The 19,410-nt window shown below is 41.3% G+C and overlaps 2 protein-coding genes across 3 annotated transcripts in view; both read left to right on the plus strand.

Annotated features, from left to right (window-relative positions):
* Nucleotides 1-5,275, plus strand: part of kcnh7 (potassium voltage-gated channel subfamily H member 7) — a gene marked incomplete at both ends in the record, with an annotated part of 30,814 nt that extends 25,539 nt beyond the window's left edge. The window contains 7 exon segments of the mRNA XM_079170264.1: nucleotides 388-593; nucleotides 801-917; nucleotides 1,064-1,072; nucleotides 1,074-1,215; nucleotides 2,207-2,351; nucleotides 4,221-4,401; nucleotides 4,991-5,275. Of these exon segments, the coding sequence (XP_079026390.1) occupies nucleotides 388-593; nucleotides 801-917; nucleotides 1,064-1,072; nucleotides 1,074-1,215; nucleotides 2,207-2,351; nucleotides 4,221-4,401; nucleotides 4,991-5,275 (1,085 nt within the window).
* A 3,606-nt stretch (nucleotides 5,276-8,881) lies between these two features.
* ifih1 (interferon induced with helicase C domain 1) lies at nucleotides 8,882-19,292 on the plus strand. 2 transcript variants are annotated; one of them, XM_079170491.1, is made up of 16 exons: nucleotides 8,882-9,346; nucleotides 9,606-9,777; nucleotides 9,929-10,051; nucleotides 10,783-10,848; nucleotides 12,800-13,017; nucleotides 13,535-13,745; nucleotides 14,817-15,034; nucleotides 15,510-15,611; nucleotides 15,707-15,830; nucleotides 15,947-16,162; nucleotides 16,680-16,936; nucleotides 17,036-17,185; nucleotides 17,333-17,494; nucleotides 17,589-17,779; nucleotides 17,935-18,028; nucleotides 18,460-19,292. In XM_079170491.1, exons 1-16 carry the CDS (start codon nucleotides 8,921-8,923, stop codon nucleotides 18,661-18,663), a joined length of 2,934 nt encoding a protein of 977 aa, XP_079026617.1. In that variant the 5' UTR covers nucleotides 8,882-8,920; the 3' UTR covers nucleotides 18,664-19,292. The 2 variants fall into 2 exon arrangements, with proteins under 2 accessions (XP_079026617.1, XP_079026618.1); XM_079170492.1 differs by lacking the exon at nucleotides 8,882-9,346 and having other exon boundaries at nucleotides 9,695-9,826.
* The last annotated feature ends 118 nt before the right edge of the window (nucleotides 19,293-19,410 follow it).

A 19,410-nucleotide genomic window follows, 5' to 3' on the forward strand; every position in this document is an offset into this window, starting at 1 on the left:
TGGCTTCATTATGTGATTGCCGTTATCGGCACACATTCTTCCTTTGAAGTACACAAGTGTGTCAATCCCAGTCGAAACCTCCTCTCCCTCCACATCAAAGTTGCTTTGAGCATAAATAATGGATCAAAGATAGAAAGACAACTGATGCACAGCCCTGGGAGAACATCTATACAGAGAGGGAAGACTGTTTGATTTTTATTATCCACAAAAACAAACACGTCTGTGCCCTTTAGTGAGAACCTTGGGAATAGCGAGATACATCCCTAAAGAAAACAAGACACAAGTTATATTGCTACCTGTGGATATAAAAGCAGGAAACACTGACATTTTCCCTATCCCAGTAAACCTTTGGAGAAGATTTATTGTCTCTGTGTGTGTTGATACCAGGAAAAAATGACATCTTTGGAGAAGTGATCCATCTGTTGGCCAAGCCTGGGAAGTCCAATGCTGATGTGCGAGCTCTGAGTTACTGTGACCTGAGCACCATTCAGAGAGAAGATCTGCTAGAGGTGATAGACATGTACCCAGAGTTTGCCGACTATTTCTTCAACAACCTTGAGCTTACCTTCAACCTCAGAGATGAGTCTCCAAAGGTAGATGATATTGCATTGTTGTTCAGGGAGCCACGTTCAATTGATGCTATTCACATTGTCGTTACTATGGATCTTCACAAATATTCTTTAAAGTATACTATTTGTATTATAATTTTGGTTTTTATTTATCTTGTAACAATTCAAAATATATCAATGTTGTCAACTAATTATAATAATTAATATATTCTAATACTCACATTGTTGCAGCCCTCAAGCTCTCACGGCGGTGATTCAGATGGCGAGGGCAGTAAGAGCATTAAAAGAAGGATCTCCTTCACACCGGATGTATCTAAAGGTAAGTGGAAACTAATATGCACATCTCCAGTACAGCCTCTTGTGGTTGCAAATGTGTTCTTTGTTATTGTTAACTGAGTGGAGCTCCCTAAGTTAAGAGCATCTATTCCACATGGAATACAGAGCGGTGCTATTCCACTCACTCCTGTTGATTGCCGTTCTACAGGGGAAAGCAGGGAAGTGGTTGAAGACTTGAGTAGGGAGAGGGAGTCCAACTCGTGCCTAAAGAGAAGTTCAGAAGTCCTTTGTACCTCTCCACCCAACGCCCCAGTCCTGGAAACGCATCTTGTTGTCAGAGAAAACGTGGAGAGAAGACCCTCCTTTGAAGGTAATATAGTTTTGTTTTACTGATGAGTATTTTATTAATGTAATCTTTACTGTTTTGACAAGTACTCGTGGAGAAGTGTTGCTAGGGGTTCCTGGGTGGTGCAGGGCGAAAAGCCTGACGATGGGAAGCCAGTGTGGGATTATGTCCTTGTTGCTGCAATAGAAACTCATGAAATGGTTGGCGCAAATGTGTTGAGGTGGCTGAGATCTTCAGGTGGCCAATGTTCACAGCTTTATCTGGCTTTAACCTCTACATAACATTTCCAATAATGAAACATGTCGCTTACTAAACCAGTATGCTTGATATTAATTTGCAACCTCGCTCGCACAAATGAAACAGAAATACAGAATACAGAAAGAGGAAATTACAAATGTACAGTCTTCTTTCTTTTCTCCAAGGAGTCTGCCTCAGACATATAAAATACTCTACAGTAACTGACAAACCTGATATCGAAATAACAGGAGTTTGTATGGACAAAGCACATCCCACTGATAAGACTGACTGAGAATAAAAAACTGGGTGACTGACAGACGATATTGTTAATCTCTACTGTTTGACGGCTACAGAACATGAGGCTGCATAAGGGCAATGGTAAGTGCCATCCATGGTCAGGGCACACACAGCATCCTACAAGGGTCCAGCCACCTGCACAGACTGCTGCACCAGATAGTGTAATCACAGAACGTGTGTGTTTAAAATCACAAAAGAGGCAGAACACATATCATTGGACAGCCAGCTGAATACTAGCAGGTGCCCGGCAGAGATAACAGGGTTGGTTTGCTACATTGCGTTGATTCTCCCAGTTCACGAGTTTGATGGATTACAACAAACAACCTACCCTTTCATGTAGAGATTAATTACGTTCTAATTTATAGTGTGTGTATGTGTGTGTGTGGGGGGGGAGGGGGGGGGGGGGGGGTTGTTTAGTAATGACGTTGTTCTGACCCACATGTGGGGATATAAAGCATGTGTGTTGGTTTTGGCTCTCCAGATCTGTGCTGTGATAAATGGGCCTGTAAGAAGCCTACGGACTACCTGGATGAGTCAGCACACTTCCAGGACGATAATTCTACCAGCGAGATCACGTATGGAGAGGTGGAACAGCGCTTAGGTCAGCTTCAAGACCACTTAAACAGGTACACATTTTCTAAGTCAGCATACAGAGTGTTGATCCTCGTGTAACACATGAACACATAAACGGTGAATTACACCAGAATGTAAACTTTATCAGTTTATAAACTAGTGTATGATGAAAGTGCTTTTTTTTTCTTTTATGGTCTAAATGGTTTCTTTTTGTCACCAGCACAGAAAGTGCTATACTTTTGTTCATACGGTGCTTAATTTGTAGATCAGGAGACACTGGGAAACAGAGAGGAAGCTTTTTTGGTGGGTCAGCAGGAGAGAAAAAGTCACTCAAAGCATCAAATATCCACAGTGCCTGGAGCACGTATGTGCTAGCTGTTAAAACTGTCATCCCAAACAAGACATTATTAATTTACATTTTTTAAACAGAGCATTCACAATAATCATTAATTAATTAATAATTAATTAATAATAATTTTGCACCAATGTCCACTTAGAATTGAGGGTAAACTGTTCCAAATTTGATGAACAAAGGTAACTGTGACTTCACAAAACACGTTTTTGGCCATAACTCAAGAATTCATGTGCTGATTATGACAATTTCACACAAAATGTCTAATTAGATAAAATTATGAAGTGAGGACAGTTTGGACAGACTGGTTGGCAGAGAAATACAACAAGAATGAGGTCATTCTAATTGGTCATATTTTGAAGAAATAATACAATTAAATTCATGGTTATTCTTATTAATTATCCTGCCATTCAATTTTCATTTAGTGACTTCATGATAATTGTGTGCCTTTATATTTTAAAGTTGTCACCTCCTACACTGCTAAAAGTAAGCCACACTCTTCAATTCAATTCAACATGAGTGGGTGGACGAAGACAACTAGCTGGCAGGAGCCGTTGTCGGACTCAGAGTGGGAGGCTGGATTTACTGGAAGCAGCATAATGTACAGTACCGCTGCAGAACCGGAACATATTAAACTTGAGAATGGTTGGCTACAGCATTTTGCAGAGTTTGTAGTACTCAGAATCTAAAACTGATGACTGAGAACAGAGTATGTGTGAAACATCTCGGAACAAAAGCCACTCTCGAGCTAAACTCCCTGTAATTTAAACAATAGATGAGCACGCAAGCTACCTTTCCAGAGTGAATACATTGCATTTTAGTGTCATTATTTTCTGTAGCGGAGAACTACATTGGCCATAGTTTTAACAACACACCTGCAGTCTGCAGGCCACATGAAATAGACACACAAATGAACAGCAGGTGGTATTTTTAGCTGGAATAATGACAGAGAACAAGAAACGGCATCAGGGTGCTGGAAATACCGGGGGGTTTTCCACCAATGCTAACTAGTTGCAGGAGGAGCGGCACTTTTCTGTCAGGATATGACAGGAAAAAAATGTTGTTGGAGCACAGTGTGGCTGCTTTATCCCTCATCAGTCATAATCTATAAACAAATGCTGCCTTGTTACAATAGGGCAGCACAGAGACACAATAGTAAATTATAAGTAAAAAATGTAAATTAGAATTATTATTATTAATACTAATAATGATTATTATTAATTATTATATAAGGTTATTTAGCATTACCCAGTTTTGCCTGACGCTCTAAATATAGAGCTTGGATGAAATCTACTCATAATTAGATTCACCAAATGTGTGTGGTATCGTCATTTCCACAGTAAATGCTAAATTCACACCTCCCACAGAGAGCTCATTATCACACCTAGCATGAGCAGTGTCTATCATTTACTATTCTGGCAGAATGTGTTTCCACTTTATCATCTCTTCATTTGTCCATTGTGGAGCAGAATCTCAATGTAGTGTATGCAGCTGGCTTCGTTTTCAGCCATTGCCTGATCAGACTTCATCTCCACTGTGATCATCTTTATTTTTTTCTGCTCTTTTTGAGGCTGGAGACTCAGCTGATGACAGATATTCAGACCATCCTGCAGCTGCTGCAAAGACAACCGACGCTGGGACCTCCAGCCTACAGCACTGTGACTGCCAGTCCAGACTATCACAGACCTGCTGTGAAGGTTCAGCCGGTTGCACTGACTGCAAGCCATTTTTTCAGCCATACAGGAACTCAAGTAAGGAAAGAGGTAGATACAGTTTTTTCCCCACACAATGAGTTATTTTTGCACATATGTTCATGAAGCGTTGCATTTTTTTCTGGCAGAGCATGGAAGTAATGCATCAGCTGGCTTTTACAATCACCAATCACATTCTCACCAAGTCATCAGTGGTGTTGAAGGAGAAAATGAGGCAGTCTCTATAATCTGACAAGCTCCCACTGTTTCATATTGCTTAGCTGCAACCTGTTTTGAATGATTGGTAGGTCTGCCACAGTGTTTGCCAGAAAGTCTGAATAATCAGAGGAACAAATCTGAGCCACTGTCTGACACCATCGCAATTGTCTGGATGACATAAGCCTTACTCAATACAGGCTAAAACAAGTAGTGAGGTTTTCTGTATGTCGAGCTGTTTTGTCTTGGAATCTATTTTTGCACAATTTAAACTTTTAAATACAGTAGTTTTTATTTATTTATTTATTTTTATCTATCAATAATTGCTTTTTTTCGGGAATTCATAACTTCACAATTATCATCAAAATGATAAATGATAATTGATTCAGTTGTTGTGTAAATACATTGTATATTCTGCCACTTTTCTTCTTAGGGCCCCAACCACAAACTGGAGAGGACCATTCAGGAATCCAAAGACTCTCTGTCGAGCTTGGCCAACGTGAATGCCCCCATCGAGGGCAGCCTTACAGCGTTGCTTGTACAAAGACACACAGAGCCGCAACAACAGATCACAGGGCATCAACAGTCTGCACTGATCCTTCTTCCAACTGAAACCTCTTCCACGACCTCCTCTTCCTCCCCAGCCCCTTCTGACTCCAACCTGAACACCACTGGACTCAATAAACCCGTCTCCGACTCAGAGTTCTCAGGGCCATAAACCTTCCAGCAGCACGGTGTTCTAATATCTGGGTTGGATTGCTGTTATTACTTTTTAAGTAGTGGCTTTTTATTGGCATGCTGGCACACACATCTGTATTGTTCATTTGCATTGGCTTGGTAATAGTAGTAAGATGTTTGTTTTTTTCATTATGCATGTGGATGAAATACTGTTGCTGCAGTTAACAGTGTGTCCAACTGTTTACTGCAGCTATCAGTGTAATAACAATGGTTACATATTGTAACAGTAGTTCTGTTAACACAGAAGCTCTCTGATGGACTCTAGAAGGACAGCACTTCCACATTTACTAAGTCGCCAGCTTCCTAACTAAGTTCAACGTAATCGGCAGGAATGCTGGTTAAAGCAGAACTCCACCTGGTTGTGATAGAACTAGCTCTACAACACCTAATCAACTTTCTTTTTCAACCAGCTTTGTTCTCTAATGGGCTCTAATGGACTCTGTACCACTGCTCGTGACTCAACATGTTATGTCCCAACACACAATTGGTCACACTGGGCTAGACTGAGTTGGCAAGTGAGTCAGCCATAGCGAACACCACATGTACTGTATCAAATCGGGTTTTCACTTAATTCGTGGACCCCAGAAAGAGAGAGAGAGAGAGATGTCAAGCCAACTGCTCCTCGTCATCCCCAGATAAGGTTCCTGTAGGAGCTGAACATGCTTGACAACATCCAGAGAGAAACCAAAAACAGGTCGAGACACTCAAAAAACACTCAAAGTCCTTCCTGGTGTGGGTGACAGCAGCACCACACAGAAAGTCTCACAACTTCTTTGAAATCCTGAGCGTAGGCCAAGAAAAAGACAAAAGTAGGTCACCTGACGAACAAGGTGACAAATGTCAGCCACCAATCCTTCCTTACAAGTAAAAGCAATGGGGGGCAGTAAAAAGCCAAACACCCAGATCCCCCAACTGTATAGAGCAAAGATCTGAGGTTCAGGACAGTTGTTGTCCATCGACTGATGGAATTAGTTGATGTCTTTTGCATAGTTAACAGCGATAATTTATTTGGACAAGTATTTGCCAACAACCTTTTCAGGCCTTTTCCCACCCTTTTGTTTCTGTAGTGAGAAGAGGGAAAGATTATCTCCCAATAAGCTGCGTGTCAACAGAGAGCAGCTACTTTACCACTCACTGCCAAAGTGGCCCTAGAGACAGGGAAATGCAATTGATCGCATAGCTTCCTGTACTCCAGTTAGTGTAAATAAAGGAAGTAGAAATGGAGACCTCGACTTAAATTTGTAGTTGTTGGCGAGAGAGGTGGCCCACCTCTGTCACCAGGTCGTCCAGACAGTTTTCAAGTCCAACCTGAGACTTGGACGCAAGGAATGTGAGCCAAATCGTTGGCCCTGCACTACTTTGTGTCCTCATTGCCATCATACATGTACTGCATGATTACGTAAAGCATGAGAAGGGGACTTTGTCACAACAGGAAAATGGTGACATAGCCATTGTTCCTCCAGCTGAAGTCTTTGCCTGGCACCTGACTCTGAGGCGCTGACAAGGCCATAGGTCAGAACACATACGGTGAATTTCCTCTACTGGGATAGTGGCCACATGAACACCCTCAACAGTCACTGAGGAACCTGGAAAGTCCTGTTAGAGCCTGTTTGAGTATAAAGCCTGTGTGTGTTACATATATAACCTCTACCACTTAGAGGGCCTGTATACTGTTTTCTGCAGCTATTAGAGTAATACAGCATTATTACAAAGGTGTGAGAACAGTTGTCTTTTCCTTAGTTGTATGCCCGACTTCTCTGAAGTGTGACTCAGGGGTTGTGGAAAATTGCACTGCAATATATAGCACAGTATCAAGTATACTGCCGTTTTCTTCTTAAAACAATGTGCATTATTACTGTGCAACACTGACGTGCACCGACTGCACGACATTAAGCCAACCATACATGCTTGTCCAGGTAGTTATCATAACATGCAGATTTATTCTGTATTCTGCTGTTATCTCAGAGCTAGGACTCTGACAAACAAGTATGATGTAGGTATTTCTACATGGCAGTGCATGTGTTTTCTATTTATATATTTACTGTTTTGCACTGTTTATGAGCCCAAAGTAGCACATTACAATATAAAATGATGTCAGAGTATTTGTCTCTTTTTAGGCTGCACTTAAAGGGTGGGTTGGGGGAGAGAGGGGAAGGGGAACACATGGAAAGTTAGTACTTGCGCATAAACAGGCCCCAGAGAGGGTTTTGTGCCTATACAACAATTCCAAATGCTAAGTCAGCATCTTCATGTATAACTAACCATAACATCAATGAAGCATATCGTTTTCCTGTACTGTTTTTGTTGGCAATGTACTTTCAAAATATTGTTAGACAATTGTTAGAAGATAAATACATCACATTGCAAGGTGTTAAAAAATATATATATATTTTTTTTTTTTTTTTTAACTGAGTAAATTATATGAGAAACTCATTAGCGAAACAGTAGTAGATATGTTTGTTTTGAAGCTGTGGGAGCAATAAATGAAAACACACTTCTAGTTGTGTCATAATTCTCTTTTTTAAGTCCGTAATGGTGTACTAACAATGCAAACACAAATTACTACAGTATCACTTCTCCTCTAAAGTTGCACAAGCTTGCCAGAGCTATGCTGGGAATTACATGAGGTCAGGTCAGGTGAGTCAAGCTGCCCCGCCTTTGCAGGTGCTAAATGATAGTGAGGGAAAAGAAAATCAAAGGATTTTAATCAGCCACAACTAAAAACACCTGTGTGAAAGGACAATTGGTGTGTTGGGCCTTTAACTAAATGTACTTCTACTCACGATTAAACAAAGTTCCTAACAACATGTTGTACGAATACATCAATACATATTAACAAATGCAACGCCGCTATAAACAGCTGAGTGCGAAAGTCAGTTCTTATAGGTCACTGTTCAAATACAAAAACAGCTTTAAATACCTCAGTGAGTTGCAGGCTAATGTTGTAGGTCCTATGCAAAAACCTGTTATTCAAACATATTATGTTACAATGCTGACACCTGGTGGCCAGTTCAGTATGGAGTGAATTTGATTACATGGTCGTTGACGTACCAAAAAGTCCCAGATGTCCCAGTTTCCCACTAGCACCTAAACGCAGCATGCATTTGTGGATATGCGTGGAGCCGCACACCGTGAAAACAGTCTTTCAACTTTACGCAAGAGGCAGTTCATGTAACCTGATCCGTATACATCAGGCGATCCGTGCGCACACGTTAAACGATCTAGAAAGCCATAAATAAAAATGTCACAAATATTTTAGACATGTGTAAGCTTTTCGAAGGGGATTTATCAGATCGGTGAAGTTTAATTTGTGCATTTGCACAACTGTTTTACAAGTGTTCAAATCGCTTGGTATTAGATTGGAACACGCATTTGTGAATAACGAAAATCATTTTTCATTATTATTATTTGTGTATATCAAATTTTTCGTTTGCAGATCATGTAATAAACAACATGTTTGTGTCGTGAAATCAGTTTCACGACAGTTTAATTCGTGGGGGTTTGGGAGAAACGAAAGTGAAACCTTTTCATTTCCTTGATGCAGTGAATCATCGTTTTTTTTATATTTAGAGACGCTGGAGCCACCCTGTCGAGGCTACAGCGCTATCGATCACGCTGATTCGCAATGGCTTCGGATAACGATGATGAGCGTCTCATTGAAGACTGTAGACCGAGGCTGCGAGAGCTTATTGTGGTGGATCGGGTACTGGATCATATACAGTTTATCGAAACCGCCCAAAAGGAGCAGATCAGACAGAAAGCGAGGACCGATGGTAATATTGTGGCCGCGGAACACCTGATCTCCGCAGTTCTAAAGAAGCCACATACCGATGGCTGGTTCAGGGCATTTGTTGACGCGTTGTTACATTCAGGTTGTTCTGCAGCGGAATACATGCTAGTCAATGCCCCAGAACCTGAAGTGGAGGCCGAGAATGATTCCTGTGTCAGGCTCATTCGATTGCTCTCACCAAGTCTTGTGGACATGAAGACTGAAGATGTGTGCCTTCACTGTTTCGCCCGAAAACTCCTCACCAAGGATGACAATGAGATTGTAAGTACACCGATCATATTTTAATTTAACCCACTGTAAATGTATAGCAGAAAATGGTGATCACATGTAGTCTGAAAACAAACTTCAGTGTGTATAGTTTTTCCAGTTCAACTTTTTAAACCCCATGTCCCAGTAGATGTATTTGCAGGGATTGGCCACAAGATGGCAGACAAATGTAGGCTGTTTCCATCTGTTTTGCACAGCACAGTATCTCAATCTGATAGCATAAAACCAGTCAATTATTATGCTCATGCTGTAGATTATTACTACAACGACAACCCAAGGAAACAGGAGTGGAGCCCGTGAACTTCTCAGTCGTATTGTGAGAGGTCGACCAGGATGGTTTTCTGAATTTCTCGAGGTTCTGCGTGAAACTGAACACCAGCACCTGTACGAGCTGACTGGGGGGTCACCTGACTCTGACAAGAAAGGTGACTCACATTACAGGAGCACACACCCAGCCGCATGGGAATGTCACTGGTGAAGTATCTGTGTTTGGATTATTAATTAGATCAACTTATTTACTACCTTTACCTCCCAATAAATTAACTGCCAAAGTGTGATTTGATTATTTCTCATCAGGCTCCGAGGAGAAACTGCCTTCAGTGAAAGATGAACCTATGGAAAGTGAAGCTCCAGCAGCAGCTGAAGGCTGTGATAGCCTGCAGTTAATGGACATCAGCTATAAGGAGGAAGGAGAAGCAGGTCTTGCAGAACAACTTTGTTCAACAATCAGTGAAAAATATATTATCTTTAGATGTCAGTGATAACAGCTGGCAGCAGCCCTGATTCAGTAGCCTTTATATTAAACAAGCTAAGTGAAATAAATGAATTTGGACATTCATACCGTCCAGTAGTAGTTTATGGTTCATTTTACCCAAATCACAAAACACATTTTTCTCATTTACCCATTACCCGGTGTTTGACCATGTAGATCATTTTTATTTGCAAAGGTTTTATATGGACATGTTCATGAAAATTGTTTCTTTAGTAGAGAATAAAACACGCACAAGAGTCATATGTCATCTCGGAAACTGTCCATAACCAGGTCTGTGGATTATCATGAGTAACTAGGACATTGCTTCTTGTAAACAAAATTCAAATGTAAGTGATCAATGCCTCAAGGACCACCCACACAATTCAGTCTACCTCCGTTGTTTTATTGAGAGGCAGCAGACATCTCCATCTGAAACTATCTGCATTGTTACCACCAGGGGTGAGAGGTGAAATCTTCCCTTTGGTAATTTTGGTGAACAAGTCTAAGATGTATCTCCTGCCTTTCCTGGGTGTGATTTGTATGCCTTAGTTGATACCTCAGTATGAGCGTAGTCTTTTTTTCTTTTATAGTTTTAAGGGCTGAGAGAGCCAGGACCGATGCATTTCATTGCATTTTTATGTACAATTGTAATAAACTAGAACTTTAACTCTCTTTTCAGACCTGTACGAAGGAGCTCCCACTGAATCCAGTCAACTGCCAAAAAGCTTGGAGCCCTCACAACCAGGTGGGACTGATCCACCGTCACTCACCCTACAGTCGTTGATACTGTTTCTGTTTTTTAAGGATTCAAAGTATGGTAGTAATCAAAAAAGCTGGTTCTGGTCCCACACACACAAAAACAACACTCAAGTCACAGTGAAAAATGTACGCTGGATGTGTCGATGCCCTGTAGTACCATAAAAGCAGAACGCGTGTGTTTGGAACGTGCTGCAAGTGGAACATTTCAGGCTGCTTGACACCAAAGAATAAGTTCCATGTGTGTACCATGATGGACCACATAGAGGTCAAAGAGGACAAAGCATAGCCGGCGCTTCAAATGAAAACCACATGCTACTATATTCGAGCATTGTAAAGTAATGTAAAGGAAAAGTTGACTTCAAGTCGCTGTGGAGTGGAGCCTTCCATTACACATATAGACTTATACCATGCTTCATTTTGTTTGATTGTCTCAAAAGCAACTGCGTCATCTCTCACCGCACTGTGCTCGTTTAAAGTGCCTCTCCGACATTGTGTTTGCATAATAAATGAGTGCTTCAGGGATAATCAACAGAAGTAGAGCCGTGCGAACTAATGAGGCGGTGGAAATAATTACATGATATGAAGAAATGGAGGCGGTGTCTTTTATTTTCTTAATAAGAGGTTGCAGTACAGTTTGTCTCATTAACATGAGTAAGGACATTAACCTGACCGGTTGGCCAGGTTGCATGGATTAAACAGAAAGGATGTTAAGATTGTTCCATGTGCAGATTGATTTGTGGTTCTTCTTGAATTCATTTCACTGCACTGAATCAAACTGTAAAATCAGCCTGTGGATGTTCTGTTCTTTTTGGAACAATATTAAACATAGCTGACTGTTGACTTTCCTGCTCTAATAAATTCAGCATCAGGGAACTGCTCGTAAAAATACAGGGGGCCACACAGGCCACTGTTTACTTCTTATTGTCTCTTAAGCCTTATCTTGCCATCGGCACAGACATGTATTTACTTCGATGTAGTTCCTTGAAACAGCACTTTAACCTCTGGCATACCCAGTATGAGAGGGAAAATTAAAAGCTGTCTGCATGGAGGGAAAAAAAAGCTTTCCGGGGGACATAACTGGGGGGAAACGTAGTACCTCTAGTTGAAGGTAGCAGAGAGGGGGGCATATGCACATGGTGCATGTTGTATCCCCTGCCTAGACAGAGCCAATGAGTCATAGCCCGCCAGCGACTTCAAGTCTGACTGAAGTGAATCACAAAGTCTTCTGTCCTTGCAAACAGGAAAATAAGACAAAATGCTGCCACAATAGACCTCAACAGGGTAGACCTCAACAGGGAAAACATTACTGAAATGAAATTATACACTCCAAGGCAGCTTGAGAAAATCTCAATGATTTATAAATGCAAACAGATGTTAGCTCGTGCAAGGAAATACTCATCTGGAGTTTGATTATTTTTGAAAAATTTGAGGCAGTTCAATTGTAATAATATTCCCTTTTAAATGAGACTTCCCCTCTTATATTGCTAATGAATAAAAGGCCAGATTACATAGATGTATCTGTATTTGAACAATGATATCTGCAGGCCTGCTTTTGGCACAGTTCTTTGAATCTTTGAACTTTATGGTTTAGACTTAGCAAATCATAGAGTGTTCACATATTGACTACTGTACATAAGGCATGGGGTTTTATCCGTGTTCTGTGTAGTTAATTCTGTGTTCATTCTGGTTTCATTCAATGAAAGGGCAACGTCTGAATGCTCAGTGTTTATGTTTTAGAAGAAGAACATATTCCATGAAATCAGTGCATATGCATACAGTGTGTTTTGTATTTTTGATAGCAGCTTTAAGAACCACCACAGGACCAAAACCTCAAACAATGACAAGTACAGTTATTTCCTGCTTGTGATGCCTGTAATTGTGGGTTGCTGACCTAGACGAGAGGTTCTCTGTGTCTGAGGCTCTGCTCTGCATTACAGCTTCAGTAGCAGCGGCTGGAGGCCCAGAAAGAGCTGATATTGTTCTTCGAGATTATCAGATGGACGTCGCTGGACCTGCCTTGGAGGGGAAAAACATCATCATATGCCTCCCGACAGGAAGTGGTAAAACCAGAGTTGCAGTTTACATTACCCAAAAACATCTGGACAACAGGAGGACAGAGGGGCGTTCAGGGAAAGTGGTCGTCCTGGTGAACAAGGTACAACAACCTGACTTGAAAGAGTTTGCCTTCGCACCACTACGCTGACCTACTTATCTGCTGTTCAAATCCAGAGAAAACATTCTATCTTTCAGTCAGTTTGGACATGTGGGTCAGCTCACCACAAATTACATGCCGTACGGTTTAGACATTCCCCTGCACTTTGGTTCCATTTGGCATGCATGGGACCTGCCCTGCACTGGAAAAGACCTCTACTTAATCCATTTTGGATTAAAGTTTCTTCAGATATAAAACTAGTTGAGTTTTAAAACAGCTTGAGAAATAGCGATCGTATGTGACTTAGACTGATCATAGTGGATCACTCTTCAACTCCGGAAAGAACAGAATTATAACTTGCCATGTCACTTATCTGCAGTAGAGAGAGTAACTCACCCTGATCTTTAAACAATGAACCACAACATATTTTAAATCATGGCACGCACCCTCAAAGAGCTTTGTATTAATAGAAACGATGCAGGGTGTTTTATAACACTGAATGTGCTCTGGTGTCCTGCAGGTTCCTCTTGTTGAGCAGCATTACTCTGCAGAGTTCTTGCCATTTTTGAAGCACACATATAAAGTGGAGAGAGTCAGTGGAGACTGCCAGCTCAAAATCTCATTCACAGAGATTGTGAAGAACAATGACGTCATCATCTGCACAGCCCAGATCCTGGAGAATTTCTTGGAGAGGTCTAACAAAGGAGAAGACGAAGGGGTGAAATTGAGCGGTATGGTTTTACGATGTGATTTTACAAAAGGTTGAGGAATCTGACACGAGAACGTAAAAAACGTTTCCTTGGCGCAGTCATTTCCTTTGGTTTTAGTAAACCCGATCGAAATATTTTAAAACAGACGAGCATTCAAGATTGAAATAAGGTCAAAGCAACCTTGTGTGTGTTTTTTTTTTTTAAAGGCATCCTAAAACCTTTAGTTAAAATCTGTTCAGGCTTAAACCACAGACACTGACAGGTTTTGGAATAGAAAGCCACCCAGAGGACTCATAACATCTCCCCTGATGATACCTGACAGGATCTTGTCAAAGTCTTCCGGCTCTGCTGTTCACTATTGTTGGCACTCACCAGTCCAAGGTGGAATAGCCACCTCAGTGGAACATATGCTGTTTGTTGAAACGCCTGAGAGCGTGTCCTTTTTCTTTTTTTTTCTATCTCCTGCCTTCCAGGCCACACGTCTGTTCAAGCCATCAGTGTGCGGCTGATCAAATTCACATGAGACCTTCTATCACCCACAGTACATCAAGCTGCCACTCCTCCGTTCTCTTTTTCCTCCGGGGACACATTTGTATCACTGGTTAAACTTTTTCGTGTGAATGATTAGAATTCACCTCACTCCGACTTTTGCAAAATACCAAAAATAAGTAATGAGTTAAAGCTTTTTTTTTTAAGCGTTTTCCAGCATATGTTATTGTGTGGCTGAAACTGCTGAGTCAGGTTCCTAGAAAAGTGCTGGTATGTGTGGGAGGATCTCTCTCACAGACAGATGTTATAATCTGCGAGTTAAAATCACCTCTATTTATTTAAGAAACACAAATAAATGTCATATAAATGGCACTGCTTTGGTTGAGAAAAGTGTAGTCCCTGGATGGTAATGTTACAGTGAGACACACAGAAATGTTATTGTTCTGACAAAGCAAGCAGTAATCTTTCCAAACAGATGAATCTCTAAAAAAAATCTCTTTTTGTAATCCTCCATGTTGCTTTTTACAACTAGACTTCTTTGTGCGACATACTGTACAATACATGCATTTATATGTTTGGCTGTCACGTCTTCTCTTCGCGTAGATCTGTCACTGATCGTCATAGATGAGTGCCACCACACTCAGAAAGGAGAGGTCTACAACCACATAATGATGCGCTATCTGACGCAAAAGCTCAAGAACACAAGGCTGAAGAAAGAGCAGAAGGAGCCCATGGCCCTCCCTCAGATCCTGGGCCTGACTGCCTCGCCGGGTGTCGGGGGTGCCAGGAAAATGAAGACCGCTGAGGACCACATACTGCGCGTAAGTACTATTCTCAGCTTCCTGTCCACACCTATTTAGACAAAAGCAGAGAGCACATATTAGGTACAACTGGCAAACTGCTATAAGAGAGGCCATGGCCATAAGAATCACAGAAGAGATGATTAACCTGTTGTGAATGCAGCTGTTGCTTTAATTGTGTCCACACCTAGTATAATCACATTTCAAAATCAACAAAGTAATTGTCTTTCTTTGAGTTTCCCACTCCTGCCGTGTCTCTGTCTTAGTCAGTTAGCGAGGATCCTGTTTATCCAGCCAAGCTGTTTCAAATGTTCCACACAGCCATAAAGTTTCCTAGTGCCACAAAAGTCAAAAATTGAAAACAGCCTTTTGGCTTCAGCTCAACTGTGTCTGACATGCAGAGATTTCGTAGAAATAGTGTGCATCACATCAACATGGAGATGTCTGATTTAGATTTATTCCAAAGAAAATATGTCAATATGTGTCTCTTTCATAGATTTGTGCAAACTTGGATGCGTACAAAATCATGACGACGGACCTTGGGAAGTACCAAAGGGAACCAAGGAAACTGATTAAAACTGTTGAAGACAGAAGAGAGGTACATTTGTATAACAGGAAATGACCTCATGGTAGCTTTTTCATACAGTTTCTCTCTACGGAACGGCTTTAATTACATGTTTGTTTCCTTTTCAGGATCCTTTTGGTGATGTAATCAAGAACATCATGAATGCCATTCATACACATGCCGAGCTGAGCCCCACATCTGACCTTGGCTCTCAGAATTATGAACAGTGGGTTGTTCAAAAAGAGCGACTAGGTGAGCAACATTTTGCATGCTCCTCTTCAGGGATACAAGCCCTTTGCCTTGCTTTCCCTTTTTTATAACAAGCTACCTGGCTTCTTGGATCTAAAACTTGTCTCATTTAATTCTAGCTGCAACAGAGGGAAATCAGAAAGTGCGGGTTTGCTCTGAGCACCTTCGACAGTACAGTGAGGGCCTGAATCTCAGCAACACCATCCGCATGCGGGATGCCTTCGGTTTCCTGAACAAATACCACGAGGAGGAGATAAAGAAGAAAACAACTCCAGACGAGGAGCATGACATAAAAATCACAGATACTGAGAGATTCCTCTTCAATTTGTTTAAAGGTATTGTGGTGTTGGGAGAAAGCCCCAGTGACTTGTTATCAATACTGTTAATGTCTTGTTGCATTTTAAGTCAATACTTAGACATTTGGGGAAATAAGCGTATATGCTTTCTTGCCTGGAGTTAGATCAACTCTGATATCTGTAAATATAAGGCTTGGTGCTGGCTAGCTTAGCCTAGCATAAAGACTGGAAACATAAGGAAACAGCTAGTCTGGTTGTGTCCAAAGGTAACAAAATCCACTAACCAGAACCTGTAAAGTTCACTAATTAACTTGTTATATCTTGTTTGTTTAATCTGTACAAAAACCAAAGTGTGAAACTAGCAAGTCGTGGTTTCATGAGTACGTTTTGCCTGGTAATCCAACGGCAATAACAAGACTCATTTTTAGGAACATAAACTCCTGTTCATCCACACTTTTTTCACTTTGGCTTTTGAATAAACGTATTTTCCCAAACTGTTCCTTCTAAAATTTTACTTAGAATTTACCACAATGCTTTGAAATCTGATATCTTACAGAGAACAAGGAAGAACTGCAGAGACTCGCAGAGAAGCCAGAGTATGAAAATGACAGCCTGTCGAAACTGAGATGTAACATTCTGCAGGAGTTCAGCAGCAGGGAGGCGGCCAGAGGGATCATTTTCACCAAAACACGTCGCAGCGCCATTGCTCTAAGTCAGTGGATTCAGGAAAACCCCAAGTTTTCTGACATCGGAGTGAAAGCCTCTCATGTGATTGGAGGAGGAGACCAAAGTAATGTTAAACCAATGACCAATGTGAGTGCACATCACACCAACTGCAGCACATTTCCCTCGAGCAACCTGCAAACTTAAAAATCACAATCACAAATAACCTCAAATGTTGTCCTTCATCAGGCAGAGCAAAGGGACGTGCTGAGCAAATTCCGCGACGGTGAAGTCAACGTGCTGATTGCTACCACCGTTGCAGAGGAGGGTTTGGACATCGCGGCGTGCAATTTTGTTATCCGCTACGGCCTTGTGACCAATGAGATTGCTATGATTCAGGTCAGTGACGTCTGTTGTCAAATCACCTGTGGTGTGAGTTAACGATTATATCTTATCTGTCCAGTAATGAAGGCACCATTGTGCATATGTATTACAGGAAAACGTTAAAGTGGTTGTTTACCATTGACTGCCATCACCTTTTTGCAGGCTCAAGGCAGAGGAAGAGCTGAGGACAGCAGCTACACTCTGGTCGAGGTGAAGAACTCTGGGGTGGCCGAAAAGGAGTGTGTCAATGAGTACCGCATTAACATGATGAACAAAGCCATCATCAAAATCAGAGCCTTAGATCAAGCGGACTATGAAAAACGGGTACGTTCTCTTCAAACTGTTTTTAAACTGAAAGCTACATTCCAATAAGACCACTCTGGGTGATGTTTTTTATTCTTTTCTTTTTTTTTATCAGATCTACGAGTTTCAGTTTCAGGCTATAATGGAGGAGAAGGTGAGAATGTCTAAGAAGAAGCAGAAACGCATGCAGCATGAGAAGTGTGAAGTGAAGTTTAGCTGCCGAAGCTGCAGCAAACACGTCTGCACAGGCGATGACATCCAGATCATCGACAACATGCACAGAGTCAACGTTACGCCAGAGTTCAGGTACGAATCACAATTCAGAGTCGACTTTTACATTCTTCCGGGATGTATAAACTGTCTCCCACAGTTGCAGTCATGCTCTCATCGTGAATTATATCCTGCATGCTTAGCTAATCTGTCCAAATTCAATTTTAATTTGGACTTCTTTTCTTTTACAGTCAACTTTTCACCAAGAGAGAAAACCCTACTCTTCAAGAGCGACTTGTGGATTATGAGACCAATTACTACATAGCATGCAAGGTCTGCGGGCAGGTAAATGAAAAATGTTCTTTTTTAATGGGACATTTGGGGAAATACACTTATTTTCTTTCTTGCCGAAGGTTAGATGAGAGAATTAATACTACGTTCATGTCCGTCCATTCAATATGAAGCCATGAATCTGCATGGAACATTCAGAGGGACCAGTGGTGTAGCTGTCTTTTCAAACAGAATAACAGAACAGTGTCATCCACACCCAAATAAGTAGGAATGAAAATGAGTCAGTAGATCACATGAGAGATAACTACAACCAGATGATTCCATACAGTCTTTATTTCAGGCCAGGACTGACTAATACTTACTCTGGTTGCTATTTTCCTCCCTAATTATGTTTCAGCTGAGCTCACAAATGACATTCATTTGTTTTGTCGTTGAACAAGCCTTTGTACATAATACCACCCTATCATCCCTGATTTGCGTTGCAGAGATGGGGTTCCATGATGCTCTACCGAGGGATCGATTGCCCCAGCCTCCATGTGAAAAACTTTGTGGTGACTTTCAACGGGAAGAAGATCAGCAAATGCACCAAGTGGAGCGAGCTTCCCATCAAGTTTCCCGTCTTTGACTACGCTGAACAAGCGAGCCGCGTGGCGGAGAGCTTAGATGACGAAGATGACGACACTGATTGAATCACACCTACGTAGACTCGTTCATTATTCTGTTGTGTTCTTATCTTTGGCTTGCACGGTCATGAATTACTTTACCCATCTCACTGGCAAATGCAATGCTTCCTTCGAGTGTCACGATAACTGGAGTCTCTGATGGTTGTGGATTTAAGCATGTGCTGCAAAACATGAATTAGAATTGTTGGTGTATGAGATACTATATGTTGAATTTACTGCAGAAACTCTTTAACAGCCATAGAATATACTGTATGTGCCTATTGTGTGCATCACTGAGGGAAATAGGATTTTCCTCTCAAACTCCTGTGGTCTCCTGAGATCGGAACCACTAAGCCTGTGATAGCCCCTCAGAGCCCACCTGTCAACACGCATGCAGACAAACAAGTGCTGCTGGTGATTTTCCATTAAATCCAAATGTTGAGCCAGTCACAGCGGCTATTTTTAGAACTATTTCAAAGAGTTGTTTTCAACCAACAAAAAGACACCACCTGAGTGATCAGATTGTCCGTCCGGGGCACAATCATGCAAGTTGTATCTTGAGTTATAAAACTGTGTTCACTGTCTGACGTGTCCTTTTATTTTTGATTTGCATTTATGTTCCAAATAATGAATTCAGTTTTTATTAAAAACGGTCCCCCCACTAAACACTTGTCCAACACCATTATTGTGTTTCTTTTTTCCACAACTGGAAATCTCTATCTCTAGCCAACTTCTGCCTCCATTTGTTGAGGGAATGACTTGCGCCATGGTGAA

This window comes from Pholis gunnellus (assembly GCF_910591455.1).
Source record: "Pholis gunnellus genome assembly, chromosome: 12".
NCBI classification, from domain to species: Eukaryota; Metazoa; Chordata; class Actinopteri; order Perciformes; family Pholidae; genus Pholis; species Pholis gunnellus.

Coding starts and splice junctions, on each gene's coding strand:
- ifih1 (XM_079170491.1), top strand. CDS start 8,921: ATGGCTTCGGATAACGATGATGAGCGTCTCATTGAAGACTGTAGACCG. Junction 13,746..14,816: donor CGAAGGGGTGAAATTGAGCG/GTATGGTTTTAC, acceptor CTCTTCGCGTAG/ATCTGTCACTGATCGTCATA. Junction 16,937..17,035: donor ATGTTAAACCAATGACCAAT/GTGAGTGCACAT, acceptor GTCCTTCATCAG/GCAGAGCAAAGGGACGTGCT.